At 35.9% G+C, this 26,119-nt stretch overlaps 1 protein-coding gene and 1 pseudogene across 1 annotated transcript; both read right to left on the bottom strand.

Annotated features, from left to right (window-relative positions):
* Window positions 1-17,549: 17,549 nt before the first annotated feature.
* On the bottom strand, window positions 17,550-18,498 carry LOC107827406 (dirigent protein-like; annotated as a pseudogene).
* A 2,731-nt stretch (window positions 18,499-21,229) lies between these two features.
* Window positions 21,230-22,125, bottom strand: LOC107827409 (disease resistance response protein 206-like). The gene has a single exon (XM_016654545.2). The coding sequence runs from the start codon at window positions 22,037-22,039 to the stop codon at window positions 21,464-21,466; it is 576 nt and encodes a 191-aa protein (XP_016510031.1). The 5' UTR covers window positions 22,040-22,125; the 3' UTR covers window positions 21,230-21,463.
* Window positions 22,126-26,119: the final 3,994 nt, after the last annotated feature.

Genomic DNA, 26,119 nt, shown 5'->3' on the forward strand with positions numbered 1-26,119 from the left:
CAAATCCCTGCCAAACCTGAAATATCCAGCTATTTCTTCTAAAGTGAGAGTAAGATCAAAATCAGAGAAGCGGAAGACATTGTGAACGGGATCCCAAAAGGTCACTAGTGCCTCAATCAAATCGCCATGTTGTTTAACTTTCATAATATCTATAAGGGCCCCAGGTGCTTGGTGACCCATTTCTGACCATCTTGCCCGAAGTCATACCACCACATTTGAAGCTGAAGTGGAGCCTCATCTACAACCGTCAACGGTGTGTTCTGGACAGTACTCATTTTGTATCTGTGGGTGGTTAAGGTTAGGGTTGACACTAGTTTCAAAAGACAAAACCAATGAACTCTTTTTTACAAAATAATCTTTTATAAATTACCTAATTTTTAATAAAAGTCAAAGAGAGGGTGGCTATTTGTGCAATTATGGCCGAGAAAAGGGTGGCTATTTTTGCAACTATGGCCCCTTCATACTTTCAAGGAAAGCTTTAGGGTCGGGGGGAGGACATTATGGTAAAAGTGACGCCCCATTAACAAACACATCCGTTCTTGCGAGAACATCCCTTCGACACTTTGAAGATGTTCTGGACACAATACTTTCTTTTTGATTATTTTGCAAAAATAGGGCCGAACGCTATGAACGTTGCCTACATATCTCACGTCCGGTGAGAATCAGACTCGCGTAGTTCGTACAGTTTTGACAAAATAGGGGAAATATGACACTTGAAAATTTTGGCTCATTTTGAAACGACCTTTCTTTCTTTTTCAAAAATTCGGCAGAGTTTCAGGATTTTTTAAATATCGGGATTTTTTGGAAATCGGATGAATTTTCTCTCTCCTAGTTCTCGTTCTTGCTTGTTTTCAATTTTCTATCCTTATTCTAGAAACTGGTCAACATGCAAACCAGATCAAATAAAATGCACAAGTAGCACGTAAGATGCATCAGGATGGTCATGTAATTTTGGGTACACTTGTCCTAGACAGACCCAACCCCTGTGTTAAGTCTCCAAAGCCAAATGTACATGATGCAAATAAATGTTCTTACTAGGAATCCGGCATGAGGCTATTTTATTCTAGGTTTAAATTCTGAGGGGGGAGTGTTTTATACCTGGCTTACCCAAGCGGACAGCTCGTGCCGAGGTGGGGGCAACATACCGGGAGCACGAAAGTCTACTTGGCCTAATTACTGACCCAGCCTCGTTCTAATTGGTATAACCTCTAACAGAAAAGTGGGCCACGCATACGTGTGCACTATAAATTCAGAAGACTTAGAAGGGAGACATAAGAAGGCAGTTTATACAGTTCAAATAACATCAAAGCGGTAAATGAGCGAAAATTAGCACATTAGGCCACAAATATAGTAATATCATACAATCAACAAAGCCAAGTATAGATCACATTACAAGCTCGAATTTTGAACCCTGAACTAGAGATTCTGGGTTCGTATTCTCCAACCGAGTTGTCAGAGCTGTCACACCTCCTTTTTACGGGAAAAGGAGGTTTTTCAATTTAAGTGTCATTAGTAAAATTAGATTATTTTAATTTAATAGAGTCGCCACTTGAAATAATTATTTACGGTGTCCCAAGTCACCATTTATTTTAAATCCCAAATCAAGGAAATTTTTTGACTCTGTTTAAATTTGCGAAACATAGAAGACCGAGTAAGGAATTCAGTTAACCCGGGAGAAGGTGTTAGGCACTCCCAGATTCCGCAATTTTAGCATGGTCGCTTTACAATCATAACTTGGCTTGATTATTTGTTAATTACACATTTTAGGAACCTATGAGCATTTTTAACTTTTACCGCTTTTAATTACTTGATTGTGGCGTTATGGAATTAATCTTGGAACGTATCATATGTGTGTGAATCTATTTTATTTGGTGTGCTAAAATCATGTCACGTGTACGTGTACACAATTAGTAACACTTTATTATTATTAAGATTGTTTAGCCAAAGTCGCATGAATGCATACCTTGATTTATTTTTGAAATCATAATTATGTTACACGAATGTATACATAATCACGATACTACATTAATAACGCGCCTAAAGCATTCTACGAGTGTTCATAGGTTAATTAATTTCTAAATGTTTGAGAGTATTGAAAGAGGTCTCACAACTAAGGAATTATTTGGTGAACAAGCATGTTTAAAGAAGTAAATCAGATGCCCAGCCTTTAGTAAAAAGATAATTAATAAGCTCATGACCACCTAAAGTTGCGTTGCTGAATTGCTGACCAAACACGAGACTGGTACTGTACTTTGGTGGAAAATTCGAAATTGTAACGTGATTTTAATGAACATGACTTATTTCAAAATTGATCACATATTTTCTACATTAATTAATTACTTCATCATGGATTAATAACTAGGTGACAACATTATGGACTCAAATGATCTAACCAAATGCACCAGACGTTTAACAGGTCTTGTAGTCATAAATGGGCTAAACTTGAAGCCCAAATCATTATGTTTCAATGTCATTAATCTTTTCAGGAGTCCATAAATTATCGCGGGCCTCAAAAATTGTTGGACCAGGACATACAAATTCGAAATTCTAAACAATAGATTTGGGCCTCAGAAATGAGCCCAGCAGCATTAACAATTGAATAATTACAAATATAAATTAATTAACAACTCAACTAGATACTAAGACAGAGACGAGCAATTTAAATCATACATTTCACTAATCATAGCATGAATTACAAACTCATTAATATAAAATTAAATATAGGCTTCTATTCTATGAGCTTCCATGACAAAAGTCTGCCTCCCATGTTGTTCTCTTTTCTCCAAACAACTTCTAAATTTACAAAGACATAGCCATTTGGGTTACTCTTGTAAATCACTTTGGCTATTTTAAAATCCAGCAGATAAACATACGCTCAAATCAATTACTATTAATGACCACATTAAGTAGGAATTATTATTTAAGAGTGTAAATCATTGTCAGTAGTAGACAAATAATACAAAGGTCAATTAAGAAGGCAAACTAGGCAGATTTGTAACTAACATGCTTGGATCTATAGGAATAAACACAAACAGAGCATAGGCAACTCAAAATTCATTCTCAAACTCAAAAAAAAATGCTACAGATGAAAGTACACGTACCTAAGGCAGAAAACATCAAAACAAAGACCAAACAGTAGCAAACAACAACACTTCTATATTGAAATTCCTAGAGAATATAAAGTAAATGAGCTGAGATTTGGATCAGCTTCTGATTCCCTTTTTTTTTTTCAACTTTGGGTTTTTGAAACTTCTCTGAAGTTCAGATATGGAATTCTCAAATTTCCAGCTGCTATAGGGCACAGGCGTGTGAAAAAATGTGTGTGTGGTTCTGTGAGAAAGTGTCCTTTTATAGCCAAAGATTTAGGACTTCTTCCTTAATTTTCTTTTCCTTTCAACCCTTTTAGTTTTCTGTTTTTACTCATTAAATCCCTCACATCTGCCGTCAAAGGATTTAACCAGTAGCAACGACAACCAAATTTGGGAAAAGAGGAATGAAATCCCAAGAATGCCTCTTCAAATAGCCAAAAAAATTTAGCTGATGAGTATTCATTCTGTCTTTCAGTCCGATAAATACTTCATAGGTCAGAAATCTATGAGGAATCAAAGGCTTGGACGAAAAAGAAATCTAAGAGAAAGATTTGGGAATTCTAGCCGGTCAATGGCCATTTGACCGGAATTCGGCCATCAACGAACTAAGTCAGAACCAACATCAATCAACTGTCCTCATCAAGAGTAATCGATTGATGTAAGTTTTATCACCAAAGAGGGCTGGATTAGGAAAAAATTGGAAAGGGGATGAAAAGCTTGAATTTTTATTTTTTAGAACCACTAATCGTGGAGCTTGGATGGATTTTTGAAGAAATGGTTGATGAAATAAGGATGAGGAAGGGGTGAGGATTGTAAGGTGAAACTATGATGACCCAAAATATCATCTTTAAATTTAATGATTAATTATGTGATCTAAGTACTATTTACCATTACTCGACTTGAGCGTGCATTCCGTAAAAATATTTCGGAAAGTTTTCAGGTGAAAAATGAATTAAAATGTGAATTAGAGCTTTAAAACTCAACTGAGTTGACTTTGGTCAACTGTTTGAGCAAATAGACTCGGATCAGTATTTTGATAATTTTGGTAGATCTGTATCGTGATTTGGGACTTAGGCGTATGCCCGAAATCAAATTCCGAGGTCCCTAGCCCGAGATATGGAATTTTGATAAAAAATTTAAAGTTTAAGTTCAAATAGTGACCGGATGTCAAATTATGTGCAAACGACCCCGGAATAGAATTTTAATAATTCCAACAGCTCCGTATGGTAATTTTGGACTTAGGAGCGTGATCGAAATTTTATTTGGAAGTCCGTAGTAGAATTAGGCTTGAAATGTCGAAAGTTAAATTTTTGGAAAGTTTGACCGAGGGTTTGACTTTTTGATATCGGGGTCGAAATCCGATTCTGAAAATTTTCATAACTGAGTTATGTCATTTATGACTTGTGTGCAAAATTTGAGGTCAATCGGAATTGATTTGATATGTTTCGATGCAAAATATAGAAGTTGGAAGAACTGAAAACTCATAATTCGATTCGATGCGCGATTCGTAATTTCGGCGTTGTTTGGCATAGTTTGAAGCCTCAACTAAGTTCATATTGTATTTTGGGACATGTTGGTATATTTCATTAAGGTCCCGAGGGCCTCAGGTGGATTTCGGAAGTTTAACGGAATAGATTTCGGACAAAAAGGAACTGCTGGAATATTTCTGCTGCAGAAGCTATTTTTGGACAGCAACCGGTGCAATCGGAGAGCTGATTTTGGAAGCTTATATCTCGAAATCTATAAGGAATCTGAATATTATCAAAACATGAAAGTTGTATCTCTTTGATTCTAGTTTCCAGAATGATAAACCATTTATCATTCAGACATTTATACAAAATGTTATAATCGATTGACTGAAGCTGGTACTGCAGATTTTTGCTACAGCTGTGTGCATCGCCAGAAATTTCTGCTGCACAGGGCTGATTTTGGGAGCTTATATCTCGCAATTTATAAGGAGTTGGGCAATGAGCAAAAGATGAAAGTTGTAGTACTTTGTATCTAGTTTGCAGAACTTTAAACCGTTTGGCAGTTGGAGTTGAGTACAAGAAGTTATGATTGATAAACTACAGGCTGTCGAGGAAGAGTTTGATGTTTTCAACATAAGCATGTAATGATCCAAAAGTCCATTTTTAGTTCTATAGATCGAAATTTGATTTCGAGACTTTCGACATTTTGATAATGAATTATAGGAGTGATCTGAAAAGTTTGGTCTAATTTCATCAAGTCGCGATTGAGTTTTAAGCGCGAAATATGAGTTAATTGTTTAACGAGCGAAATTGGTATCACATTGAGCAAATTAGCTCTGAATTGAGTTTCGATTGAACGAATGGGTTCGTAGTTTTATTTGTGACTCATAGGAACAAGAATCGTCGAATTCCGAGTTCGTATGATGGAGTTAGAGCCTTTTTAGTGAAATAAAATTGCTGGTGTAAATAGTCCTGGTGTGCACCTTTAGCGACCAGATGTGACACTTTTAGCGACGGGATTGGACTTTTAGCGACCGGAATAGTATTTTTTGGGGCAGAAACTTAAGGACCAAAAATGGTCATTTCCTTCATTTCGTTTTGGAGTTTTGGAGCACGGTTCTTGGGCGATTTTGAGGATTTCTTCAAGACTTCAACTTGGGTAAGTGTCCTATATCCAAATGTGATTATATCTCATAAATCCATGGTCATATTCATCATTTATTTCGGATTTAAATGGAAGAAATCAAGATTTTTGCAAAATCTTTTAAAAACGAAAATTTAAGATTTGGAGGTCGAGTTGTTATCGGATTTTGGTAAAATTGGTATGGGTGGACTCGTAATTGAATGGGTTGTCGGATTTTATAAGTTTCGCCGGATTTCGAGATATGGGCCCCACGGATAAAGTTTGAGCTAATTTCGGATTTTTAATGAAAATGTAATATTTTCTTATGAAAGTGAATATTATAATTTTTGTTGATTGTATCGAATTAATTATGACTAGATACGAGTCGATCGGAGTCGAAAATTCGAGGAAAAAGCATAATACTTGATTAAATTGGAGCAAGTCGAGGTAAGTGACTTGTCTAACCTTGTGTGGGGGAAATTTCCTCTAGGATTGGTATTGATGTGATTATTGAAATGTGTTGAAAGTCGTGTGCACGAGGTGACGAGTATGTACACGGGCTAAATTGCGAAAGATTATATTTTAAAATTGTGTAGATTACTGTTGCGCATTTATTAAATTATTTTATCTTGTTATATTCTTCATCATTGATCTGAGATATATACTTCAAATTTGTTTGATCTTTTCTTACTAATTGTTTTACCTGTTTAGTTGAAACTTGGTTTCTTTTATTCTGTGCATTATTTGAAGGTTGATTTTTTTAAAATTAAATATTATTAATATGAAGTATTTGACATTTTTAAACTTGATATTGAAGCAAAATAGTAAAGATTTTGAAATATTATTTTCCTAAATTATTTACTCATGAATATTTTTATACTCATTGAGAGGGAGCCGTGAGCTCTTTATTGTGAAAAACTATTATTGATGATTTATTTTGGCATGAGCCGTGAGCTCTTTATTGTGGAAAAATATTATTGTTGAATTATTTTGGCAAGTTAAATTATTTGAGCACTTGAGGTGCAAATTGTGATATATTGTGATATTGATACGCATGCGGTGGTATAAGGTCTGGGTGTTGAAACGCATGTGGTGAGATAAGGGTGGCTTGATACGCGTGGCTAATAGGGAAACTACTAGAAGTCATGCGGTGTGAGAAGGGTGGCTAAAACGCGGGATGCTATTTCGGAAAAAATATTTTCTTTAAAATAAATTGTGAAGGCTCCCGCAGTGATATAAGGAAATGAGATATTGTGAATTTATTTATGATTTGGGACTACGAGGCGGTACCTCGGGAGTGCCCTTGTTGATATTGATTTATGGCCATAGTTGCTTTCGATTAATTGTTGTGATTTTCATAAAGTTGAAGAAAATTCTGTTTTGATTCCACGAGATATTATTTGTAATTATTTGATATCATTAAACGTGACATACTATTTGATTCATTTCCAATGTCATTTTATTTTTACTACATTGATAAACATTTTACCATGTCATTATTATATTCCAGTAGGGCCTCACCTGACCTCGTCACTACTCTACCGAGGTTAGGCTTGGCACTTACTGGGTACCGTTGTGGTGTACTCATACTACACTTCTGCACATCTTTTTGTGCAGACCCAGGTACATTTTACCAGCCTAGACGTCAGTGAGTTACATGCGCACGGAGACTTCGAGGTATATCTGCCAGCGTCCGCAGACTCCGGAGTCCCCTTCTATCATTTTATGTTGCTTCCTTATATTTTATTTAGATCTTGACATATAGAGATATTGAGAATAAATTCTTAGAAGTTTGTGACTTATTTCTACCGGGTTTTGGGAGTTGAAATTATTTGAATTGTAGTTTATTTATTTCAGATATTTATTATTATTCTGCATTGATAGGCTTACCTAGTCTTACAGACTAGGTGCCATCACGACATCCTACGGAGGGAATTTGGGGTCGTGACAAGTTGGTATCAGAGCACTAGGTTCATAGGTGTTATGAGTCACAAACAGGTTTAGTAGAGTCTTGTGGATCGGTACGGAGACGTCTGTACTTATCTTCGGGAGGCTATGGAACTGTTAGGAAAATATTCACTTCTTTGATTCCTTATCGTGCGGCATTGATTTAGCTTGAAACATATATCTCATATTCCTTTGTATCCACTCGTGTATGACATTGCGCACTCAATATCAGTTGTGCGTCGACGGTTCGTGATGCCGCAGATGGACTACGAGGGAGCCAGAAATGCTCAAACATTGCCTTAACGTGTGGTTCCGACTGAAGATGTGGGCGTATTGAGAGATCACCTAGTGAATCATGTGCGGGGTGCAACGGACATTGGCGTCTGGTTGATTTATACGAGCTGTGAAGGTTATTATTGTGGATCATCGGACGTTGTGACCTATGACTTCACGTCGTCCACTACCAATGGGTGGATTGCGGGGTCATGTATTATATCAGTTTTGGCCTGAAATGTATATATATGATACTGAAAGGTTCCCTAAAATTTACACATGTTTAAAACCTGAGATTTTGTAGAGGATAAGGTTGGGACTTAGGGTATGTACGCCTCCTTAATAATCATGTACTTCAGTACCAAAGGAGTTATAGAAACAACTCTAAATTTTCAGAAGGTCTACTCAGCGTGGACGTCACGGTTGCGGATTTTGGGGTGCTTCGGAGGAAGTACACTTGTTGACGAGAGTCTGGACTATGTGGTTCGTGACAAGATTTGTCTGTATGGAGCTCTACTTTTGTGATTGTTGTGTATAAATAGGGGTAAGGGTTACCCCAAAGAAGAATCTAAGAGTATATAAGGAAATTGGCTGCTCAACAGTGTTGAGTCAGCATAACAAAAGAAGAAATTTGCCTTGGGAGATATAAAATTCTCCACCGGTGTTCGTGGAAAGCCTATGAAGAGGGCAGACCAGCCAATGCAACACCGCCCACTTGGCTCAGTTCTCAGAAATGCTTTTGAAAGAGTTTGTTTCCTGGACTCTCCGTAATGCGTGGCGCATAGGGTATGAACGGTTGCATCAGGTCATCATTGACGGTGTCAGAATATGCCATCAAGTTCAATAAGTTAGCCCGTCATACCCCTACTTTACTTCCTATAGACAGAGGGCGAGTCCACGGACTCATTAAATGAGTCAATTATGATCGTAAAGTTTTGTACGACTCGGGAGCTACAAGCTGATACTTCATTTCTGCTAGTTGTACAAATTGCCAAGTTATTAGAACGTGTTCGGGGTAAGGAAAAAGGAAACTGAGGAGACCAAGACGTCTCGAGGTTCTGGGGGATTCAGTGGATTCTACTCTACAAGTATAAATCATTATGGCGGGGGCTTAGGTAGTCGTCCAACCCAGTCTGCACATCAGATTACTCGGGGTGCTCTAGTAAGTTCTTTTAATGCACCACCGACATGAGTTCCTACAATGGTTATTCTAGTTATCTGGCACAGACTCAATATGAGCAGCCTAACCCGCAAAGGAGTTGTTATGAATACGGTGATACTAGGCACATCATGAGAAAATGATCCCAAACTTGGGAGAGACATATTTCATCAAAGCACTCAGGCTACGTGCCCCATTGCAGTTACTACACCACCCACACGACCAGTTAAGTGTGAAGGACAGACGGGTAAAAAGCATCCTAGAGGTGGAGACCCAGCTGTTGATATATTTATTTTACGGTATGGCGAAGGTCGCTACATCAGATGGTGTCGTTACAGGTACGACCTCGATTTAATATAAAGGAATAATTTCCTTAAGTTGATTCGGTTCTCAATATCGAAACGAGTCTTCCTATTGTGCTCCACTTATGAGTGAGCTTCATAATTCTATAATCTACTTATGTGTTTACCCCTGTTGGGAGATTTTATGGAGATAACTATGCCTATCATTTTGTGTTGGTCACTAATAAGAGCTGCGAGGCTAAATGTGGCTTTCTGTTACTCATTTGGGTAAATTTTGATGTAAATTCCGAATAATTAATTGCAAATTATGAATTATATGCCCTACCGGTGTGAGGTTCATTATATGTTGTGATTTGGTGTAACCGAAATTATTTAAAAGGAGAAAATAGAAATTTGCAATTGGCACGATGTGCATATTACTTGAATATTTGGTGGCATTATTAGTACGGTGTCCATTGTGAGGTCTACACCGATCACCGAAGTCTATAGCATCTATTTAAACAGAAGGATCTTAATTTTCGGCAGCGGAGATGGTTGGAGTTACTTAAGGACTATTATATCACCATTCTTTATCATCTTGGGAAGGCCAATGTAGTGGCTGATGCCTTGAGTCATAAGGCGAAGAGTTTGGGCAGCTTAGCATATTTACCGGTAGCAGAGACGCCTCTATCCTTGGATGTTCAGGCCTTGGCCAACCAGTTTGTTAGACTGGATGTTTTCGAGTCGAGCCGAGTTTTGCTTGTGTGGTTTCTCAGTCTTCTCTTTATGATCGTATCAGGGAGCGTAAGTATGATGACCCCTATTTGCTGGTCCTTAAGGACACAGTTCAGCACGGCGATACCAAGGAAGTCACTATTGGAGATGAAGATGTATTACGGATGCAGGGCAGGCTATGTGTGCCTAATGTAGATGGTTTTCGTGAATTGATTCTCCAGGAGGCTGATAATTCGCGGTACTCCATACATCCGGGTGCTGCGAAGATGTAGCAGGACTTGAGGCTATATTATTGGTGGAGGAAGATGAACAAAGACATAGTGGAGTATGTAGCTCGGTGTCTAAATTGTCAACAAGTGAAATATGAGCATCAACGACCGAGTGGATTGCTTCAGAAGTTAGTGATTCTAGAATGGAAATGGGAGAGGATCACTATGGATTTCGTTGTTAGGCTCCCACGGACTCAGAGGAAGTTCAATGCAGCTTGGGTGATTGTGGGTAGATTGACCAAGTCAGCTCATTGCAATCCTATGATGACTACCTACTCTTCCGAGCAGTTGGCTCGAATCTATATTCGCGAGATTGCCAGATTTCACGGCATACCGATATCTATCATTTTTGATCGGGGTATGCAGTTTACATCACGGTTCTAGAGGGTAGTACAACATGAGTTGGGTACTCGGGTAGAGTTTAGTACAACATTTCACCCTCAGACGGACGAGCAGTTCGAACGCACTATTCAGATACTGGAGGATATGCTTCGTGCGTGTGTGTTAGATTTTGGGGGTGCTTGGGATCAGTTCTTACCACTTGCGTAGCTTGCTTACAATAACAGTTGTCAGTCAAGCATTCAGATGGCTCCGTATGAGGCCTTGTATGGTAGGTGGTGCCAGTCCCCAGTGGGTTGGTTCGAACCAGGCGAGGCTAGACTTTTGGGTACAGACTTGGTGCAGGATGCCTTGGAAAAGGTTAAGTTGATTCAGGATTGACTTCGTACAGCCCAATCTAGACAGAAGAGTTATGCGAATCGGAAGGTTCATGATGTTGCATTCATGGTTGGTGAGCGGGTATTGCTCCGGGTTTCACCTATGAAGGGTGTGATGAGGTTCGGGAAGAAGGGCAAGTTGAGCCCTAGGTATATTGGGCCTTTTGAGATTCTTGAGAGAGTTGGAGAGGTGGCTTACAAACTTGCATCACCACCTAGTCTTTCTGCGGTTCATCCGGTATTCCATGTTTCTATGCTTCGGAAATATCACGGCGATCCGTCTCAGGTGTTAGACTTCAGTTCGGTTCAGTTGGACAAGGATCTATTTTATGTTGAGGAACCAGTGGCTATTTTAGATAGGCAGGTTCGAAAGCTGAGGTCAAAGAATATTGCTTCCGTGAAGGTTCAGTGAAGGGGTCATCCGGTCGAGGAGGCGACTTGGGAGACCGAGCATGATATGCGCAGCTGTTATCCACACTTATTCACCAGCTTAGGTACTTTTTCTAACTCCGTTCGAGGACGAACGTCGTTTTAGAGGTGGAGAATGTGATGACCCAAAATATCATCTTTAAATTTAATAATTAATTATGTGATCTAAGCACTATTTACCATTACTCGACTTGAGCGTGCAGTCCGTAAAAATATTTCGGAAAGTTTTCAGGTGAAAAATGAATTAAAATGTGAATTAGAGCTTTAAAACTCAACTGAGTTGACTTTGATCAACAGTTTGAGCAAACAGACTCGGATCAGTATTTTGACAATTTTGGTAGGTCTGTATCGTGATTTGGGACTTAGGCGTATGCCCGGAATCAAATTCCGAGGTCCCTAGCCCGAGATATGAAATTTTGATGAAAAATTTAAAGTTTAAGTTCAAATAGTGACCGGATGTCAAATTATGTGCAAACGACCCCGGAATAGAATTTTGATGATTCCAACAGCTCCGTATGGTGATTTTGGACTTAAGAGCGTGATCGAAATTTTATTTGGAAGTCCGTAGTAGAATTAGGCTTGAAATGTCGAAAGTTGAATTTTTGGGAAGTTTGACCGAGGGGTTGACTTTTTGATATCGTGGTCGAAATCCGATTCTGAAAATTTTCATAACTGAGTTATGTCATTTATGACTTGTGTGCAAAATTTGAGGTCAATCGAAATTGATTTGATATGTTTCGGCGCAAAATATAGAAGTTGGAAGAATTGAAAACTCATAATTCGATTCGATGCGCGATTCGTAATTTCGGCGTTGTTTGGCATGGTTTGAAGCCTCAACTAAATTCATATTGTATTTTGGGACATGTTGGTATATTTGGTTAAGGTCCCGAGGGCCTCGGGTGGATTTCGGAAGGTTAACGGAATGGATTTCCGACAAAAAGGAACTGCTGGAATATTTCTGCTGCAGAAGCTATTTTTGGACAGCAACTGGTGCAATCGCAGAGCTGACTTTGGAAGCTTATATCTCGAAATCTATAAGGAATCTGAACATTATCAAAACATGAAAGTTGTAGCCCTTTGATTCTAGTTTCCAGAATGATAAACCATTTATCATTCAGATATTTATACAAAATGTTATGATCGATTGACTGAAGCTGGTACTGCAGTTTTTTGCTACAGCAGTGTGCATCGCCAGAAATTTCTGCTGCACAGGGCTGATTTTGGGAGCTTATATCTCGCAATCTAAAAGGAGTTGGGCAATGAGCAAAATATGAAAGTTGTAGTACTTTGTATCTAATTTGCAGAACTTTAAACCGTTTGGCAGTTGGAGTTGAGTACAAGAAGTTATGATTGATAAACTACAGGCTGTCGAGGAATAGTTTGATGTTTTCAACATAAGCATGTAATGATCCAAAAGTCCATTTTTAGTTCTAGAGATCGAAATTCAATTTCGAGACTTTCGACATTTTGATAATGAATTATAGGAGTGCTCTGGAAAGTTTGGTCTAATTTCATCAAGTCGCGATTGAGTTTTAAGCGCGAAATATGAGTTAATTGTTTAACGAGCGAAATTGGTATCACATTAAGCAAATGAGCTCCGAATTGAGTTTCGATTGAACGAATGGGTTCGTAGTTTTATTTGTGACTCATAGGAATAAGAATCGTCAAATTCCGAGTTCGTATGATGGAGTTAGAGCCTTTTTAGTAAAATAAAATTGCTGGTGTAAATAGTCCTGGTGTGCACCTTTAGCGACCATATGTGACACTTTTAGCGACGGGATTGGACTTTTAGCGACCGGAATAGTGTTTTTGGGGCAGAAACTTAAGGACCAAAAATGGTCATTTCCTTCATTTTGTTTTGGAGTTTTGGAGCACGGTTCTTGGGCGATTTTGAGGATTTCTTCAAGACTTCAACTTGGGTAAGTGTCCTATATCCAAATATGATTATATCTCATAAATCCATGGTCATATTCATCATTTATTTCGGATTTAAATAGAAGAAATCAAGATTTTTGCAAAATCTTCCAAAAACGAAAATTTAAGATTTGGAGGTCGAGTTGTTATCGGATTTTGGTAAAATTGGTATGGGTGGACTCGTAATTGAATGGGTTGTCGGATTTTATAAGTTTCGCCGGATTCCGAGATGTGGGCCCTACGGACAAATTTTGAGCTAATTTCGGATTTTTAATGAAAATATAATATTTTCTTATGAAAGTGAATACTATAATTTTTATTGACTGTATCGAATTAATTATGACTAGATACGAGTCGATCGGAGTCGAAAATTCGAGGAAAAAGCATAATACTTGGTTGAATTGGAGCAAGTCGAGGTAAGTGACTTGTCTAACCTTGTGTGGGAGAAATTTTCCCTAGGATTGGTATTGATGTGATTATTGAAATATGTTAAAAGTCGTGTGCACGAGGTGACGAGTGTGTACACGGGCTAAATTGCGAAAGATTATATTTTAAAATTGTGTAGATCACTGTTGCGCATTTATTAAATTATTTTATCTTGTTATATTCTTCATCATTGATCTGAGATATATACTTCAAATTTGTTTGATCTTTTCTTACTAATTGTTTTACCTGTTTAGTTGAAACTTGGTTTCTTTTATTCTGTGCATTATTTGAAGGTTGATTTTTTTAAAATTAAATATTATTAATATGAAGTATTTGACATTTTTAAACTTGATATTGAAGCAACGTAGTAAAGATTTTGAAATATTATTTTCCTAAATTATTTACTCCTGAATATTTTTATACTCATTGAGAGGGAGCCGTGAGCTCTTTATTGTGGAAAACTATTATTGATGATTTATTTTGGCATGAGCCGTGAGCTCTTTATTGTGGAAAAATATTGTTGTTGAATTATTTTGGCAAGTTAAATTATTTGAGCACTTGAGGTGCAAATTGTGATATATTGTGATATTGATACGCATGCGGTGGTATAAAGTCTGGGTGTTGAAACGCATGCGGTGAGATAAGGGTGGCTTGATACGCGTGGCTAGTAGGGAAACTACTAGAAGTCATGCAGTGTGATAAGGGTGGCTAAAACGCGGGATGCTATTTCGGGAAAAATATTTTCTTTAAAATAAATTGTGAAGGCTCCCGCGGTGATATAAGGAAATGAGATATTGTGAATTTATTTATGATTTGGGACTACGAGGCGGTACCTCGGGAGTGCCCTTGTTGATATTGATTTATGGCCATAGTTGCTTTCGATTAATTGTTGTGATTTTCATAAAGTTGAAGGAAATTCTGTTTTGATTCTACGAGATATTATTTGTAATTATTTGATGTCATTAAATGTGACATACTATTTGATTCATTTCCAATGTCATTTTATTTTTACTACATTGATAAACATTTTACCATGCCATTATTATATTCCAGTAGGGCCTCACCTGACCTCGTCACTACTCTACCGAGGTTAGGCTTGGCACTTACTGGGTACCGTTGTGGTGTACTCATACTACGCTTTTGCACATCTTTTTGTGCAGACCCAGGTACATTTTACCAGCCTAGACGTCAGTGAGTTACATGCGCACGGAGACTTCGAGGTATATCTGCCAGCGTCCGCAGACTCCGGAGTCCCCTTCTATCATTTTATGTTGCTTCCTTATATTTTATTTAGATCTTGACATATAGAGACATTGAGAATAAATTCTTAGAAGTTTGTGACTTATTTCTACCGAATTTTGGGAGTTAAAATTGTTTGAATTGTAGTTTATTTATTTCAGATATTTATTATTATTCCGCATTGATAGGTTTACCTAGTCTTACAGACTAGGTGCCATCACGACATCCTACGGAGGGAATTTGGGGTCGTGACAGAAATATTGGGGGTGATTGGGGTGGCCCGCTGCCGTAGGGCAATTTTCGACGGCGGTTGGACGGTGGTCAACGGTGGCGGATAGGCGGCGGAGGTGATTTTCGGTCGGCCAGGATTCTAGAAATTGGAAGAGGACATTTGGGAGTAGGGTTTGAAGAAAAACAAAAATCAGATCTTTAAAGGGGTATTTTATAATAAGGGATCCAATCAACAAAATGATGTAGTTTGGTTATAGAACTACGTCGTTTGGGACGGTCTGAGGGGTCAGGTATTGGACCGGGCATGGGAGTGGGTTTGGGCAGATTTTGAGCAATTGGGATTCAGAAAATTGTGATCAAAGAGCAGATTTTAGAGAGATTCTTCATCGATCTAGTGGCCAGTGAATCACTGATCAAAGAGCGAGCAGCCACCAGATTTAATGATTTGATGGGATCTACAGATGTAGTGGATGGTGAACCGTTTCTTCTTCTTCCACGAAGATTCAGACAAAGCCACACCGACTCCCCTTTCGTCATAAGGCGTGGAATTAGACCAAGGAGAATCTCTATAGGAACTAGTCCCTTATATTTCCCACATAGGAGATTGAGACACAGTCTCAGGGCTATGGGGAAAGATGTAGATCGATCGCCCTAGATAAACAACTACATAGAGGGTCTCTACTAGTCTATATATTCTTTGATTTCGTTCCCCCCGTAAGAAAAATATTACAACCTATGAGGTCTGCAAGTTTCATATCTAAGTAATACCCGAACTCCCCAAAGCCACTAAACCGCTCTCTTCCACCCGATTTGAATTGAACCGCGTTCTAGTGAGATTTTTTCTCTTTTTTAAACCGAAACTCAGTTGCCTATCTGATTGTTGGTCTAATTGGGTCTTTCTCTATAGCTCGAATCGAATAGCTGGGCTACCCCTTCCCTTGGCTTGGTTGGTTATGTAAGAGAATCCCGGGAGAAAGCAAGTTAGACCTTACTTAGGGCGAAAGATTTATTGGATGGTTTATTCCAGTCTGAAATTAGTCAAGTCATGGAATTGGCAGAAGTTCCCCCTTAACCAACCCTAAGAGGGAATTCTTCTATTTATTAAGATGAAGCCATTCAGTCAGCTCTGAATCTGAACTCAATGATTGCAAATCAAGAAGGGCATGAAGCTTTGGCTCAGCACAATAGCATTTGATTTTGGGAAAGAGAATCGATCGCTTACCTTGCTTTGGCATGCTAGAAGCATTTCGTTGTGGTTCTCATTGATTGAGTCGATTCCGAGACATGGCCCAGTCTCATTTGAACTCAAAAAAGCTTTAAGCTCTTTCCTCTTCATTTTGTATTTAGTCACTAAACAAACTAACTTAATATTTAAAGTTCAAATAACGAAAATTTAGTGTATTGGGCTGCTTTTTTGGTAGAATAAATTGATAGTACCAAAGTCATGTCAATCGTCATGACTTGTGAACAAAAAACAAATAGTAACAGTCATGTCAATCTGTCATGACTCGTAAACAATTGAAGGTAAAATAATGATAGTACTAAGTCACTGCTAATTTGTCATGATTTGTGAACAATTCTAAGAAGGGGACTTTGATCATGAGAAGAGTGTAGATTAGCTTTTCGATACGACTGTTGCTCTTCAATCTTTTTTGAACGAGTTCTGCTTACCATTTACTTATAAATAAAAAAAAATGGAGTTCTCCTTCTGTCTGGTTCATTAAGCTAACAAAATTTAAAAAGGATTCAGAAGTTTGTCCTCAATCTTGAATGTTGCCAAAGTTGACGACTCCAACCAAGATGGATTGCAGGAAGATATCGAGTATATGTTGATATTCCAGCAGCTTAAGGCTATTATTTTAGTTCAAATTTTCATTAAACTTAAAACGATCTTTTTTTAAAGGAGTCTCGGAACAATGGTAAAGTTGTTTGTGTATGATCTATAGGTCACAAGTTGGAGTAGTAGAAGCACCTACTAATACTTGCATTATAGTAGGGTGTCTACATCATACTCTTTGGGGTGCGGTACTTCCCCGAACCCTACGTCAATACGGGATACTTTATCTACCGGGCTACTCATAATTTGATCTTTCTGCACAAATTTCTAAAGAGGGAACAGAATAAATAGCGACGCAAAATGATTCTAAAATCTCCCTAATTTAAATGGCAAGTGGAAAAAAATTGTTTGGTGAAACAATAATAAAGTTGCTCGTCAACCATCTATCGTACTCCTTACATAGGAAACCTTATTACATAATATGTACTAAAGAAAAGAAGAGAAAGAAAGTGGCTATTCCTCTAGCCATGAAAAAATCACCAGTTCCACCAATTACTGAAATGTCCCTAGTTTTGTTCATTAAAGGGTCATGACCAGCAAAATTCAAGCTTCCTTTATAATCTGTATTATTGAACACAAAAGAGAAACCAAGCCAAGAACTAAAAGTGTCCATTTGATCGTAAAAGTACATGCCTTGTGCCCTTCCAACTAGGGTTGAGTGTAAATTGTTGTCAAGTATAATTGGATCATCAAACACAATTAAGTCCCCAAAATTGTTAGGACTTGCCATTATGGTCTGGTCTTATTGCCCCATTCTGGCGCGCCTATTATGGCTGAAGTCGCGTTCTTATAATTTTCACCATTGTAAACAATGTCGTGAAAGTAAAACACCATTTCTTTACAAGGAGCACGAGCACGACGAGTGTAGCTCTCATGTGCATAAATGGAGAGAAGAAGAATGCATAGAAGTGTAAATAATGACTTAGAAACCATTGTTATACAAAATTTGGGAGAGAAAAAGAGACTCTAATTGGCTTTGTAATTGGCTTCTGTTAGGATCGGGAACCCGGGTAGCGCGGAATATAGCCAAACAACGGTATAATGGCAATAACAAAGATAATGGAAGTTGATAACAACGGCAATTAAAGTAGATAAAGAAGACACAAATTTAACGTGGTTCGGTCAAAGTGACCTACGTCCACAAGCGGAGAGGGGCAATTTACAATAACAATAAGAGTACAAAATTAGAGTAAATACTCTAATTAATCCCAAATATCCTAAGGGAATAACCTCACAAGATCATTCCAAAGAAATGGTTCAAACAAGTGTTTTCCAACACTAACTCTCATATAAAACACTCTTAATAAAGGAAGAAAGGAAGAAATAAGAAATGAAGACTCAAGTATTGTTGGCGTGTTTCCAAATGAATAGAGAGTCCTTAGGAAGAGAAGAAAGAAATGCTTGGCCAACAATTGGTCACATCCTCTCAAAGTACAAGGCCATTTATTTGGCCAACAAGGCCTTAAATAAAAGGTTTCAAATGTGCCAACAAGGCTCACAAATAAAAAGCCTAAAATAAGACCACCTTTTACAGATTCGAAGGACTTGCTATTCTTGGTCTCTTTATATAGAAGTGTGTGTGTGTTTTGATAAAATAAATTAAAAGTTAACTAAGGTTTTGGATTATTAAACACCATGCTTCCAGAATAAGGATACTGATGTTTCAACATTAATTTATTGGTTTTATTAATTAACCCTACATGTTGTAATAAAAATATTGATCAGTACCGACATGTGAAATGCTTTCCATCTGTTGAACCTGCTTTCAGCTAATACACAGCTAAAATATTGTAACTAGCATATTAACTACGGGTTTGATGATTCATTACAGTATTACATGGAGTAACGTTGAAGTAAACAGAGTTACTTCCTTGATCACATGTAGGGGTCTCAAATGGGCGGGTTGGGTTAATTTTGGGCGGTCAAAATGAGCCGAGTTAATAAATGGGCGGGTCAATAACCCATCCAAAAAGTCACTTAGACTGAGATGGACTGGATCAAGATGGGCTAAAATTTGGGTCATAACCCAACTCGTCCAACTCTTACCGAGCTTTAATTAAGAGATTTTTACCTTCTTATATATTATTTGAAACTTTATTACCCCCTTACTCAAGTTTTAATTTAATTACATAGGCATATACAATTTACTAATTATATACATTTTAAAAATTAAATGAGTATCTCTTTATATTAGGAATTGAATAAGAAAATCAATTATTTCACATCCTTATTCTCTCTCCCTCCTGCGCTCTCTCTCCGTCTCTCTCTCTCTCTCTCTCTCTCTCTCTCCCCTGCGCTCTCTCTCTCTCTCCGTCTCTCTCTCTCTCAATCTCTCACTCTCTATTCTTTCTCCAATTTTTCTTCCTTTAATGTTCTTTATTTTTTATCCTTTCATGTTGTATATATTTTTAAAGGAATTCATCAATGAATTTCAATCGTTTTACTATAGAGTTTTAACTTAGCAATTTCCTTTCATAATGCACAATTGGTGTTCAAATTGAAATTGTTAATCAATAAATTTTGAAGGTATGTACTCTCCACCATTGGCAGCCATTAAAAAGTTTTGAAGCTTTGAATTCGAATTTGGATTTTTAAAAACCATTATTTATTTGGATTTGAATGTTGTTGCAAACAATTGAGAATATTGTTTGGAGATTATATCTCAATTTTGAGGGTGTTTGGTGAAGATTAGACTTGATTTTGGCTGAATTTCAGATTGAAACTCGAAGAAGAAGAAGAAGAAGAAGAAGAAGAAGAATACATAACATACAACATACTTACGAAATTGTAGTAAAGTTGTAGTATAATTGTATGTAAATTGTATTCTGTTGTAGGTATATATGTATATTTATTTTTTTATTTTTTTATTTTTTTATTTTTTATTTTTAAAAAAAAATTGAATGTTGTATGAAAATTAAAAAATAGTTGTATAATGTATGAATCGTTGTGTAAAATTTATATTTAAGTTATCAATACTACCTTTTTACATAAAGTTGTTGATATGTATCAAAATTGTATTAAGAGAGTTTTGATTGGAATTTTAGAGAGGAAGAAGCACACACCACATACAAAATATATACAAATCAGATACAAAATATACAAAAGACATATTGTATGAAATTTGTATTTAAGTTGTATGATGTTGTAAATGTATTTTAACTGGTAAAAATAATGTATGAAAGTTGTAGATAAGCTGTAAATAAGTGTATACTATATAATTAGTTGTATGAAATTTATTTTTAGTATGTATGAAAGTTGTAGATAAGTTGTATATTATATAATTAGTTGTATAAAATTTATTTTTAGTTTATATGCTATTTTAGATGTATCAAATTTATATCAAATTTGTACGAAATTTATTTTTAATTATATATTATTGTACAATATATTACGGTCATCACGTTATTGAACGTAAAATAGAAGATTTTAAGTTACTATAAATTCAAAAATAAAAAGGCATCACTCTTTGAAGTACTGAAAATAGTGTCAGATAAAAAGAAAGATATTGATAATACAATTCTCTTTAGAATTTGGATTAATAGTATTTGGCTACTGACAGAAAGAATGTCAATGCCAGAGAGAGCGGAAGAAATGGAAAAGTCCAAACGAAATTATACGAGAGAGACAGACAGAGAGTGTAGTAAAACATGTGAATAGCACGCACTTTTGTGACTGGAGCAAGTTTCATATGTTTTTGGACGAGTTTGTGTTTAGCTTAAAATAGGTAATCCACAGAAAAAAGGATAAGGGTGTAACTTAATACCCTAATTTAAGGTACTAATAATGGATTGTATATAAATTATAATCAAATCTTATTTAGAGCGGGTAATTTTCAAAATTGGGACAATTTTGCTAATAAGATTTCATATAGTGTATAGAAAAAAAAATTTTCTTTAATTAATTTATATTTTTTCTTATGAATTGTTTAATTATCAAAGAAGTCTCTCTTTTTTTGTTTTGGTCATATATAAAATATCAAATAAAAATGAATTATTTTATTCCAACACATGAGCCTTTGTTCGAAAGATAGGGATATATTTAACGTTGATTATTAATAGAGCGTAAATTTGAACCATTTCACAAACCTCAGGATAAATTTGAGCATATTTCCTTGTATTTAATACAATTTCACTATCAATACAAAAAACTTAAACCGAAAATTAAATGGTGCATCTTATTGGACAAAATTCTTGGATTCTTTAACCAACAATAAACCCTCCAACATAAAAACAAAAACAACCAACCTCTTCTCTTTCTCCCCACACAAAAAAAAGAAAAAAAGAAAAACGACAATAACAACAACGACAATAATAACGTCTAAAATTATTACCAGCACTCATATAGTTTAATATCAACACGAAGTCGAAAATAAACTTCACCCTCAAAGGCATCAGTCATGAGAGTAGCAATTCCTCTTGTCATGAAAAAATCACCAGTTCCACCAATTACGGAAATATCCCTAGTTTTGTTCATTAATGGATCAGCTCCAGCAAAATTAATACTACCCTTATGTTCAGTAGAATTGAAAACAAATGAAAACCCTAACCATGAAGTAAATATTTCTTTTTTATCATAAAAATAAAAACCTTGTGCTCTTCCCACTGGAGTTGAATGAAGATTGTTATCCAAAGTAATTGGATCATCAAAAATAACTAAATCTCCAAAATGGTTTTTTCCTCCCAATTTTGTAAAATTTCCCCATGCTGGAGCTCCAACTATAGCTGAAGTTGCATTTTTGGCATTTTCACCATTGTAGATTATGTCATGGAAATAAAACATTAGGGTTTTACACAGGTGGCGAGCGCGTATTTTATTGGCTGATTCGACTACGAAAAAGTTTATGTGACAAAGAAGGAAAAGGAAAATTAAAATGGCCATGGAATTAGATTTCTTGGCTGCCATTTTTGAGAGAATTATCCAATAATTGGTTGGAAATGAAGAATTTGAAGGTTGGTTTCTTAATCTTGACTTATATATAAGAGGATTTCTTCTTTAATTTCTTCCAATTGTTGTCTTGTAACAGAAAATGGTCCAAAATATTAACAAGCTTGGCTTTTAAGGGATCTAAAATGCCCATGTTGTATAGACGTAAAAACTAAGGCACATTTCATGGATATTATCTTTAAGTCTATGCCAGATGAATATTTTCTTGGTAGCTATAATCATTTTTTATATGCTACAGAAACATAAACGGTATGTCTTATTTCCATGGCAATATCGGATTGGATTTCAAGCCATGTCTATGAAATCAACCAGACCAGCTTTATTCCAACAAATTAGTGTAAAATTGCAGTGCTGAAATATCACGCAATAACATTGAAGTTAGTGTGAAGTGTTGGATATTGGGTTAGAGTTACGGGTCGCCGATGTGTACTACTCCGGCCCACTTAGAAGAGAAGAGATAAGACTGAAGTAAGTTAATTATCAGAGAATTTATTAACTCCCAAAAGATTAGGAGAAGTGTCGCACGTTACATTAATAGTTGGAGTGTGCAAACGGTTGAAGCGATAGGCAAATCTCCCCATCTTCGATACACATAGATTCTCCCTCATACAAAAAGATTGAACACAGTAAAGTTAAGGCATCTAGGATGTGTTTGCTATGAAGGAAAATATTTTTCGGAAAATGATTTCCAATTTTCTCATGTTTGGTTAGCCTAAATGTTTTCCCTATTAAGAGAAAGGAAAACATTTTCTAAAACTCCTTCTCAACCTTCCCCACCCTATTCCCCATCCCCACAAATACCCACCTCCACCTACCCACTCCACCCCACCCCACCCTAAATAAAAATATTATTAATAGTACTTTCTTTTCATGTTATAAATAGATTTTTTTTTCATTTCAACAAATGAGTATTTTTTTTTCATGATATAAAAAAATATTTTTTTCATTTTAACAAAAAAAATACTTTCTTTTCATGTAGAAAAAGTATTTTTTTTATTTCAACAAAAAAATATTTTCTACTCTCTAACCAAATACTAGAAAATATTTTTCACTCACCAACCAAACAAGGGAAAATGAGTGATAAAACCACTCATTTTCCATGAAAACATTTTCTAGGAAAACATTTTCCTTCATACCAAACACACCTCTAATTTGTGAACAAGAACTCTGTTTTAATTTATTGAGATTCAGAGTACGACTTAGGGCTATTATTTTGGTGGTGAGTTTAATAATTCTTCCGTTGCGTTATTAACAAGTACGCTAATGTTGTTCTCGCCTCGCGATTTAATCTGTCATAAAGGATTTTGCCTTTAATCGTGTACAATTTTGGTCTAATTGAATTTTCAAGTTATCATGTCTTGTTTATTATAAAAAAAAGTTTGCGTATATTGACGTGATAGTATATTATATTATATATATAGTGCACAAAACATAAACTCTTTATTAGCTGGTGTCAAGCTCATGAACATTTGCCGAAACCGACACACAAAGATATAAACGTTAAATAAGACTCAATCATCAAGGATTGTGATAGGATGAATAGGATTTCTCCATCCTTTTGAGTTCGAACCAGGCCTGAGCCTTATTACGCGACACAGATTCGAATTAATCGGAGGCTCATGCGGTATGGAATACATAGTGGGAAATCAAAAAAGAGTTACATAAGACTCTGAATATAACTGCATATTACTTTCATTTTCGGGAATATGTATGTATAATAGTAAAAGTCGTTGAAAAGAAAAAAAGTACTTAAGAAGTAAACCATAATGTGCAGACGTAAAAATACTATATAGAGTTAATTAAGTTCCACCTTTACACTCCTCACTTTTTCCAACACCGTACAATTTGTTTTTTTTTCCTTTTCTTTGTTGCTAGAGATGATATGTTTGATAAAGAGGATATATTTGGTAATGTATCTTAAAGTCTAACAATCCATCAACTTTCATTTTATTTTCCATTGTTTGACTTGTGAATTGTGATGAACATAGAGTAAAATCATAATCTAATTATCATATGGCTGATCAATAATTGGATCACCAAAGGTCAAAGAAATATAATTGGAGGATAAAACCTTTAAGTCTCCTACGTGGAAACAACAGCTTTCGAAAGGGAAAGAATTACAATAGAGCTAGCAAAAAATTAGGTGTCCAAATCCATTAATTATGAAAACGTAAATCCTAAGACGAAATAAATCTAAAATTTGTTAATATGAGAATTCAAAGTACTACCCACCTTTTTATTGAGCAAAAAATACTTTTAGCCCGCGGGCCAAAATTATTTATATTTGATAGCCACAAAAGTATCATTTGTATATTTTTCGTATATAATATAGAAAATTTTACCTCCTATAGCAAAGGTATACACCGCATTTATTATAAACCAAAATTATTTTAAAATATTATTTTCTATAGCTACCTTTTATATTTTACAGAAAAATAAGTATTTATGGTATATACTACAATTGATGCATGAAATACGCTGTTTATGTTTTTCCTCTCTCTTTCTTTCAATTAACACATGATTCTCTCTCAGAATTTTTCTTCTTTCTCTCTCTCTTCAAATCATAGATACACGAACGAGAAACAAATCATGAAAGAAGACCGAAAAAACTCATAATCAGAAATATGAAAGTAAACCTATAATCAAAAAAAGGAAGCAGAGATACCTTGGGCGACAGAGAGATTGAAGAGAAAGAGGGATTCTTAGCGTGGTAAGTAAGAGAGAAAGGAGGAAGAAGCGGTCGAAGAAGCGGTCGAATTGGAAGCGTTGTAAATTGTAATGGAAGAGGTAGTGATGAGATACAAGGAGTCTTGGCCGGAAAACGCCATCTTCGATGAACTATCTTCTCTTCTTTGCTGTTTAGTTACATACAATGATACAAATACATTGTATTCTGTACAAATTCACTCAAACACATTGTATTTTTGTATAAATATATTTTATTTGCCTGTGTTTATGTATTTCGAAGGTCTGTATTTTTTTAATACAGCTGAATACACCTGTATTCATGCATACTGTACATACAGTACGCATGAATAGAGGATATAACCATTGAAATATACTGAATATAAATAGTGAATATATTTAATTTTAAAATATAGTAAAATACAGTCAAATACACTGAATACAACCAATGAAATATATTGAATACAACAGTAATAACATGTATTAGGAATAACCAAAATACTATTAATACGAATATATTTGAATACACTGAATATAAAATAGCGAATACAGTAAATACAAACATTGAATCTAATGAACGCAACAGTAAAAAATAATATTGAAACACACTAAATATGAAAGTTATATACAACTGAAAAATTATTCTAATTAATTGGGTTGATAATGAGGCATGATAGAATTGATTTTGTTGAGTTATATTATGAGTGTAGCTAATTGATATTATTTTCGTTATTAGATAGCTGGACATACCTATTTTTAAGGTGATTGCAGTTGCTGTATTCATGAATACATGGCGCGAATATATGTGAATACATGCGCGTACAGCTGCACTGCCCTGATTTTAGGCCTTTTTTGAATACAGCAGCGCGAATACATGTGAATACATGCGCGTACAGCTGGACTGCCTTGATTTTAGGCGCTTTTTGCTGCTATATTCATGAATACATGGCGCGAATACATGTGAATACATGCGCGTACCCTGATTTTTAGGCACCTTTTGTTGTTGTATTCATGAATACAGCAGCGCGAATACAGCGAATACACTACCATAACAACTGCATAGTAGCTATAGGAAGTACTTATGTATACGGTAGCTATAGGAAGTTAATAGCCACTAAACAATAGTGATTTTTGAAAATTCCTCTATTTTAGGGGTAGGAAGGTGCTATCTACTGGGCCAATTAAATAGTGTTATTTTTTATTTTTTATTATTATTTAATATTAGATTTGAAATGTAGTCGAAATCATAGCTAGCGTCAGACTTCCTCAAACCAAATAATAACGGATCTTATACATTAGGTGAGCCAGCCAACTTTGTGTTCTTCCATTTTCACCAACCACTTTTCTAAGAGT

Source organism: Nicotiana tabacum, chromosome 23 (assembly GCF_000715075.1).
Source record: "Nicotiana tabacum cultivar K326 chromosome 23, ASM71507v2, whole genome shotgun sequence".
Classification (NCBI taxonomy): Eukaryota; Viridiplantae; Streptophyta; class Magnoliopsida; order Solanales; family Solanaceae; genus Nicotiana; species Nicotiana tabacum.